Here is a 9,427-nt window from a genome sequence, read left to right as displayed (position 1 = left end):
CTGAGTCTTATCACCAGGGGCCACATGGGGCACTCTCCTACTGCTGTCTGTATCACCAAGATGGCAGTTGCCCAGTCCCAGGCTCCTTTATGCCAAGCCCATGGCTTTAGAATGCAGCATAGTAGGAGAGAGAACTTAAGTACTTCCTGCTCCCAGCTAGCCTTAGAGTAGCTGTTTCTCATCTATCACGTGAGCTTCCTCCTCTAAGCCAGAGCTGGAGTCTCTGGGTTGCCATTCACCCCTAGTATTCGGGCCCCTGTGCGTGTATCTACCTATTTCCTCCTCATCTACAAATCTCTTGCAGTATGTCTTATGTAGATAAATGCTCATCGTTTCCCATTTTCTTGGTGTTATCTCATTGGCAGGACACTCGTCAGCAGGTTTACCATGAGTCAAAGCTCAGCGCTAAAGGAATCACAGTGCTACGCCCCGGATGAGCAAGGGGCTGTGCAGACAGCAAACTACCTTCTGATAGGGAACACATTTGGGAGTTTAGTGTAGATGTTAAAATGCAGGCTCTGGGGTTAAGCTGCCTGGGTTGAAGTCCTGGGGAAATCACATGACTAAAGTCAACCTGCATGTTCTTGGCCACGTTGTTTAAATTCCCTGGGCTTCCGTTGTATTAACCATGAAATGGAAATGATAGCAGCAGGTTACACATTATCTTAGTTAGGGTTTCTACTGCTGTGAAGAGACACCATGATCACGGCAACTCTTATAAAGGAAAGCCTTTAATTAGGGCTGGCTTACAGTTTCAGAGGTTTAGTCCATTATTGTCATGACAGGAAATATCACAGCGTGCAGGCAGATGTGGTGCTGGAGAAGGAGCTGAGAGTTCTATATCCAGATAGGCATGCAGCAGGAAGAAAGCTGACTTCTTTGATACACTTCCTTCCACAAAGCCACTCCTACTCCAACAAGGCCACACCTCCTAATAGTGCACTCCCTATGAGCTTATGGGAGCCATTTTTATTCAAACCACGATAATGTCCTGAAGGTTGTGGAGATTAAAAAGCACACAGTAAGTGTAAAGTGTATAGGACAGTGCCAGCTTTCTAGGAACACAAGGAATGTTGGGCATATCTCTTTAAAGTGATCTTTGATGATGCAGTCTGGACTCCAGTTCATCAGATGTCCTGACCACTGCAGACCGGTTGGACTTGGGCTATGAAGCAAGAATAGGATAATCCCGCCCTGCTCAGCCTTCTCTGGTTTCCCAGTCGAGTACTCAAATCCAGGTATCTTGACTATGAAAGCTGTAGAATTCAAGTCATCCCAGGTAGATGAGTTGAGGAGGTGCCCTTCTCTTCTTGCTTTTGGGAGAAGGCATGGCAAATACTTTCACAGCCGAACCCTGTCCCCAAGCCACCAGGAATGTGTGCAGGGTGGGTTTGCTTGCAATGCTGGCAGACCTTTGTGGCTACACTCTGTCCACCGTTATATTTGGGGGTAGGGATGCCTGCTAGACTCTGCTATGTGCAGACTTCCTGGGAAGTCTCAGTGCCTGTACATATGCTGGCTGCTATCATGATCACAGGCCCTGCTTTCTCCATATCCTAACCAGCAGAAGCCCTTCTTCATGGGCATTCTCTCAGGGGAGCCTCCCTGTGCCTGTCACTGATACAAGAAGGCTCCATCTGACTGTGAATTCCCACTCAAGGTCCCTCTGGGTCTCTAGCTGCATCCTTCACTCCTGTAGGCAGGGCGAAGTCCAGAGGCTGGGCTTACCCCTTGGGCCTGTGAGCAGGTAGACGGAGTCTGAGAAGCCTTTGCTGTCATAGGTGATTAATTGCCTCTGGTTCTCCAGATTGCAATCCCCGTGGAGGAATCTGTAGAAAACCCCCTTTTCCTGGTCAGATAGAGGCCTAGAGAGACTCAGAGGGCTGTGTTGCTGCATGTCCTCTACCAGCAGAGGGCACTGCACTTGAGTGTATTTCAACTAAAAATGGCTTGCAATGTGTGAATTAGAAAAGGGCAAACTAGCCTAAGACGGGCCCACTGGTGCAATACTGTCACAGATATCATGGGAGGAGCCCATCACCTCTGATTCTGATTGGACTGAAGGCCCACTCCACAAGTTGGAAATACGGGACACTATGATCAAGGCCAAGAATCTGTGATGAGCAGATCGTAGGCCCTGGGGGAGATAATCACTACTATTATCCTGCTAAATTGGCATAGAATTAACCTGACTTATTGTTGTTCCCATAGATAGATGGTAGATAGACGACAGATAGATGGATAGATGGATGGATGGATGTAAACAAATATACATGTGGATGCAGTATAACATAAAAGAACAAGAAAGGACTGGATGCAGGTAATGAACATGAGTAATGAAAGATGATGTAGAGATAAGTGCTTTTCTATTTCTAGCTCTGTCGTGGACTTTTTATGTTCTGGAAATAGATAATGCATTAAATATATCTGATAGTAAAAGTACAAAATCCAGCAGGAAGCTCCAAGCTTCTGCTCCGAGGGGCTACCCTAATAGTATTGAAGCTCATTGAGTTGCATAGTCTTTGGTCTGGCTAATTTTGGCATGTAATTTTTTTATTTGCAAAATAAATGTTTTAAATAATTTTTAAATAATAAAGTTTAAAATAAACACATGTTAAATGGAGTTATGTCACTCAGAGTGATAATATTTCCTGCAAGAACCATAGACTATAACAAAAACCTCAGTGCCAGGCACAGGAAATCGTTGTAGTTTTTGATCAGTGGAATCCAAGAGATTCTCAAAGTAGTATAAGCTATTGCCATTGCAACTTGAAGGTGAGACCCTGTAGTCAAAGACAACACCCACTTTGGACACAGGACTTGGAGGAATTGAGCTAGAATTGGCCTGGGAGACTCTGCTCTGAGGTCTAGCTTTCATACTATTGGCAGGTGCTATGCAAACTGCCAAGGAAGAAAAGCAACCAACCGTCCTACCCAGCTGAGATGCCCACAAACCCCAACAATGATTGGTATGGCAAGATATCCTCAATGGTGCAATAGTGATACTTTTACCTTAGGGATAGTCAACAGCTGTCTAATTAGACTCAAATCCCACTCAGTAGGAGGGAATTTACACCTGGTGCTGTAAACCCAGCCTGCTACCGTGGCTGGAGAGGTCATAGGCCCTGGAGACCACTTTACTAAACCAATATGGTTTCTGTGTTCTAAACATTTAGCCATATGCCCACAGAGAAGTGTAGCTTTCAACCTCATTAAGCTTCTTCTTGAAACAAAAGGGGACTGTCACAGAATCCACAACTGGTCTGTAGAATGTAAGTGACCATGGCTGCCCAACTCCAACTGATAGATACATCTACAATACAACTCCTATACCTAGAACTCGAGGAAAATCACAGAAACGGGGAGATGATTGTAAGAACCAGAGGACCAGTAATGTCTGCTGTGAAATGGTCTTCTATACATTCCAAAGCACCTGCACCCTTGAAACCTCACTAATAAAAAGACCTAGATGAGGACAAGCCCAGTGGTGTGTAAATGTGGTTGGGGGAAAATGTATAAGGCCCCATCAGCTGATGAAGAACTGCAGGTAATTCACGGCTGTGGAGAGAGGTTCGAGTCAGTCTTCTTCGGGAACATTCTCCCTGATAGGTTGTCCAATCCCAAATGGTCAGCCCTAAACAGGTGTACATACAAACAACACAAAATGGACTAGGCAAGCGTGTGTGTGTGTGTGTGTGTGTGTGTGTGTGTGTGTGTGTGTGTGTGTGTAACAATAATTAAAGAAGAGGTCATGAATTTGAGAGAGAGTTTGGAGGATGGCACCTGGGAGGGTTTGGAGGGGGCAGGTGGAAGGGTGGGAATAATGTAAATACATTACTCATAAAAATTCAAAATTTCGGCCGGGCAGTGGTGGCGCACGCCTTTAATCCCAGCACTCGGGAGGCAGAGCCAGGCAGATCTCTGTGAGTTCAAGGCCAGCCTGGGTTACCAAGTGAGTTCCAGGAGAGGCGCAAAGCTACACAGAGAAACCCTGTCTCGAAAAACCAAAAAATTCAAAATTTCCTCCCACAATTTTATGCATAGATAGTACATAACCCATGGTGCTAATCTTTCCCTCATTATCCTCTTACCCTCCTGCTAAGCTCCTTCCCACTATGTCCCTTCTTCCTCTCTTGTCTTGATTGATTGATTGATTGATTCATCATTCCTTTTTGTAGCTCACTGCATTTTCTTGGGTTGAGAGTTATTTACTTGAACAAGGGTAACTTACCAGTGGTTACACCATCGCTAAGTAAAACTGTCCCTTCCCTTAGCAACCATTAACCACCTTAAGCTCCTTAGAGGAATGTTGATGGGACCATAGATTTCCTTTTTTTTTTTTTTTTTTTTTTTTTTTTAGCCCAGGCTGGCCTCGAACTCGTGATCCTCCTCCTCCACCTCCTTCAGCAAATCCTACTGGCGTGCGCCACCACAACCGGCAAATTTCCTTTTTTTTAGAACAATTCAGGTTCATAGCAAAATTGAGCAGAAGGTATAGAGTGCAACCCTGTGACTCCTGAGCCCTCACAGGCCTGCCTGACTATCAGCATCTACCAGCGTGGTCCATGAATGATAACTGTACACACACACACACACACACACACACACACACACACACACACACACGAGGGGGGCGGAGTGTCTAGTTCACAGGACCTGCTTGTCACCTGGTTTTTATCACCCTGTTCTCTTCCGGGCTCTCTGAAAATGCTCTTCTAAGCCAGTTACAGCCTTTTCTTCATAAAAAGAGAAGGGGGCTGGAGAGATGGCTCAGAGGTTAATAGCACTGACTGCTCTTCCAGAAGTCCCGAGCTCAATTCCCAGCAACCACAAGGTACCTCGCAACCATCTATAATGAGATCTGGTGCCTTCTGGCATGTAGGCATAACAAAAAGAAGGTTGAAATCTGTTTTATTAGCCCATTGACATTTGGTTTTTTTATATTTTACAGACAAAACTGCAACAAATCAACATATACATTTGTGGGGTTTTTGTGTTTAGAAAGAGATCATGAGGTCAACCCCAGACACTAGACCAGTGTCTAAAGGGTGAAGGTGTCATCTTATTAGATGTCCATATAACAGTTTCCTTATGCATGCTCATCATTGAGATAAGACAATTTCCCTGAAGCCTCTGGATAGGCAGATAAAAGCCTCAAATGTTAAAAAAACAAAAACAAAAACAAAAAACAACAACCACCTGCTAGAGAATTTCAGTATCCTTCCTTTGCATTGGTCATGGGAGTTATTGGCAGGTGCAATATTAAACATGAATAGAGCCCATGGCCAGCCCTCCCCTGATGCTAAAAAGCAGCATACAGGGTATAAATGGAAGGGTTTATTGCCTGTCCTTGTGGGGCTCTGGGGCTACTCTGCAGAGGCTGGGCTCAGACCCTTCACACAGGCATGTAGGTCCCATTGTAGCTGAAGGGAGGAGACATCAGGCAGGCTCTGTTCTCAGGAATCCAGCGCTGGACATGGTTGAGCCCTTTGTTCTGGGGCCACACTATCACAGTGTCTTTAGATGCCAGGGATGGGTCCTCTGGGAAGAAGTTGAAGGGCCGGATCAGGAAGCCCACAGAGTTCCCAGGTGTGGCTGTGTTGGGGACGTCCTCTGCGTGGGGGATGTGCAGGAATCCCACTGTCACCCAGGCCACCAAATCCTGTGGGAGAAACAAAGGTTTCAGTGGGCAGGGCAGTGCTGAGTACTAGCCAACTGAGGGTAGTTGACTTGTGTCTTGAAAGATGTCTCTACAAACTTCCTGAGGTGTTCTCAGTCCCATTGGAGAGGTGGACGAGTCTGTCATGACCCTAACTTACCACGTACTAGAAAAAACCATACTTCCATGTTAACAGGGCCTGAGGTGGGCAGGGGTGGGGATGGGGTCAATACCTCCTCTTCAATGTTCTCATTGTTCTGAAGGAACTCCTCGAAGACAATGGGGGGATCCCAGGGGTCATTCTGGTTGTAGAGGCTGCTGCTGTAACGCTCAGACTCCCGATACTTCGTCACAGCCAGGGGGTACCTGCAGAGAAGAGAAGTCAAGTGGCTCTGGGCACTAAGGCTGTCTTTGAGCCCTTTCAGGGTTTCGTCTTCAGGGTCAAAGATGGTGAAGTTGTTGCTTCTACAGAATGATGATCATCTCCTGGAAATCTTCAAGAGTGACCATCAGCATGCAAGGGCCAGGAGCCCTGTGAGCACCACCTTACCCCTCCCTCCCCAAGTGCAGGAGAATGCACACCCACAAGCACACACAGACTCAGAGCCTGGAGGACAGAAGTACAATCAGGATACACAATCACTGAATGGAGCCCCTGGCCCCCCCTGGGTCTCCTCACCTGGCCCAAGTGACAGCCCGCTCCTCCTTCCAGCCTGGTGGCAGCACCTGGTCAGCCATAGAGTGGATCTGCAGGCGGTAGCTGCGAGCGTGGCCCCAACGGTTCTTTTGGGGGCTGCTAAAGAGCAGGTACTTGGGCAGAGTCTGTCCAAAGCGGAACGCAGCCTGGCGCTCCCGGGAGTACCGGGTCTGCTCGAGTGTGGGCTGAACCAGGGAGTGACCTGGGCTCCAGGGATTGGTGATGTTTTCCAGCTTTGTCTTCAGGGTCCGGAAGCTGTTCTTGGTGCCTGGGGACGTGAGAGGGGACGGAGGGTGAGACTCAAAGACTGGAAGAGAAACCTCGCTGCTCATAAGATGCCCATCCCAGACCACACCCAGAGCCAGCAGTGAAGAAGATGCAGAGCTGGAGGCAGGCACTGGTCCAGTGGTGGGACATCTGGGTGGTGGCAGTGACACAGAAAATGAAACCAGAGGAGTTAGAGATCAGTTCACGGTCAGTCACGGCATGTGGTGCGCGCACATGATACCTTGCAGATTTCTGGAGAGCTGTTCCTTCAGAACGTTTTCTGTTCTCTGAACCTTGGCATAGGGGCAGCCATGTTTGCACAGGACTGTCGGTATACTATGGGTCAGGAGTCAAGTGGGGTCAAGTAGGTGGAAGCCATTCATCTGCTCTCAAATCTGATATAAGGTGTCACATCCCTGCCACTCTTCTGTGGAGCCATCCTTTATCCATGAAACATACTGAGCAGCCCCAGATGGCACTGGGCCCTATTTCAAAGTACTAGGCTTCAGAACCTATTGCCCGCCTGGACACTTAGCCCTTCCTCACTCCACGTATACCAACTCACTCAGCCCAAGACAAGGACAGATGCACACCCCACATACAGGGTAACCCTAGGGTACTGTTCACTGCCTCCATTTGTTTGGGGACGCATGCTGCTTTATATTGCTAGGAAGCAGACAGAAAGAATAACCCTGCTGTGACTCAGAGTCTCAACCCACCTCCTGTGGAGCGAGTCTGTCAATGAGAAGCAGCCAAGTGACTAAGAGAGTCTGGCACTGAGTCCTACCTGCCACATCCAGGTCAACACGGTAGTGCACTAGGTGGGTGTGGATGTTGCCAAGCAGGTGGATTTGTAGGCGAGTGCCGTGGCGCAGTCCCTCAGGGGTGTAGAAGGTTGCATGGACGTAGCCAGTGGCATGCATCTTGGTCTCCATTACACCGTTAGGGTAGAAGATGAAATCCCAGATATAATCATAATTGTAGACTGTCGATGTTGTCCGAAGCACCAGCACATACCCCTTCAAACCCGCATAGAAGTTGAAGCCGCCTTTAAAGTTTGAGTTGAAGTGGCGTCTAAGGGGCACCCCGGTGGGCATCTCAAAGAGGCAGAGAGCATGCGGATAATGGACAGGGCCATCGCTGTCATAATAGTGGAAGGCATCCAGGAAAGTAGCAGTTTCTGGACAGTCGATGCCAGGGGCCAGCTCGTGAGTGACACTGCCCAGGCCCCAGCCAACATCAATATATTTAGTCTGCATGCCTGCAGGTGTGTGTCCTCCATACAGTGCCACAGCCTCTTGCACACTGACCTCGTAGGCGATACGCTCACCTCCAAAGAGCACATTAAAGATCTGCAGCCCAGAAGAAGATCTTAGCCGGTAAGAGAAGCTCCAGCCTCCATAGAGCACAGTGTTGCCCTCCAGCTTGTATCGGGGACCACTGGGCTGTACAACGTGGGGGCCAGCAACAGTGATGGGCATGGGGAATTCCCCTCGGGACTTGTGGGAAGAGAAGAGTGGGGCCTTCTCTGCGTCATCAGGCAGTGGGTCCTCAAGGACCACCGTGTCCACTTCTCCATCTGCATACTTCTGAGCCAGTTCCTCTGGGCTGTTGTAGAACTTGCCATTATACCAGAGCTGCTCCACTCTCCAGTCCTGGGCGTCTGTGCTCCCGTGATCCACAAGGATCTCCAGACCCGTGGGGTGCAGGAAGTAGCCTTCCACATAGCGCTGCACGATAAACCAGCTTCTACGCTCACCAGACTCCACCCCACGGGGAGCCACGTCGGTAAAAGTCAAGCACCGGTCATCACAGTCCAGGAATGAGAAGCCAGTGGTGTCAAGGAAAAACTGATGCAGAGGTGCGGTGGCTCTCTTCAGCATGTGGAAGAGGAGGTCATACTCTGCCATTGTGATGGGTCTGGATGACCAGGACAGGTGGTGCCCTGGCCTGGGGGACAGTTCTCGAATGTAGTACGGCAATGGCAGGGGCCCCACAGCAAACTCGGTAATATTGGGGTGCTCCTGGGCACCGAAGAAGATGACGGCCCTGGCTTCCCGCACAGGGCTTTTTCCTCCTTTGTCCAGAAATTTCAGCACATGCGTCTTCTTGGGCAGTAGCATCTCAATGAGAAAGACCGAGTTCTTGGCCAACGTCACTTTCTTGGATGGCTGGAGCCGCAGCTCCGGCCTGCTCATCAGGAAGCTGTGCACAGCCTTTATCTCCTGGGTGCTCAGGTCTGCAAACACCCTAGGCTTGTCCTGAGGAGTCCTCACAGCAGGTTCTGCGCCTGCCATCTGTAGCATCAACATGACAGCTCCCCAGGTGAAGGCCAGGCTCATTTTTGCTAGCCTCATGGCTCTGGAATACAGCAGAAGGGAGGAGAGGACTTGAATATTACCCTTAATCTACTGAGCACCTCACAGTACCTTGTCCCTCAGCCCTGGCACTTGCCTACCTACTAGCCTCCTCCTGTCAATCAAATTGAAGGCAGAGATGGGGTCTCTGGGTCCCCACTCACGGTTCCTAATGCTGTTTGTCCTCTGTGCATGCATACACTGATTTCTCCTCTCTTCTGTTTACCTCTTATAGCCCCATGGACTTTCTTGTTTACATACATTCCCATGTTTGGTCCTCTCTGGCAGTTTATTTCAAAAGAGGAACATTTTCCTTAGCCAGGGACATGAGTCACGGCAGCCCAAGAATTGAACCGCAAACATCTCAAAGGCTTGTATTCTGGTGAAACAGAGGGTTACACTCATTGCAAAACAGCCGCTTTTTAAATGAAATTGTTGATGTGTGTA

General features: G+C 48.7%; 1 protein-coding gene across 1 annotated transcript; it reads right to left on the bottom strand.

The window, feature by feature from the left end:
* Nucleotides 1-4,990: 4,990 nt before the first annotated feature.
* Nucleotides 4,991-8,980, bottom strand: LOC131905818 (amiloride-sensitive amine oxidase [copper-containing]). The gene is made up of 4 exons (XM_059256629.1): nucleotides 7,411-8,980; nucleotides 6,339-6,624; nucleotides 5,893-6,025; nucleotides 4,991-5,662 (listed from the first exon to the last, which is right to left on the bottom strand). The coding sequence occupies exons 1-4, from the start codon at nucleotides 8,978-8,980 to the stop codon at nucleotides 5,396-5,398; spliced, it is 2,256 nt and encodes a 751-aa protein (XP_059112612.1). The 3' UTR covers nucleotides 4,991-5,395.
* Between the last annotated feature and the right edge of the window lie 447 nt (nucleotides 8,981-9,427).

The sequence above is a fragment of the Peromyscus eremicus genome, chromosome 3 (genome assembly GCF_949786415.1).
Source record: "Peromyscus eremicus chromosome 3, PerEre_H2_v1, whole genome shotgun sequence".
NCBI classification, from domain to species: Eukaryota; Metazoa; Chordata; class Mammalia; order Rodentia; family Cricetidae; genus Peromyscus; species Peromyscus eremicus.
This window is presented reverse-complemented; position numbering and strand designations above follow the sequence as displayed.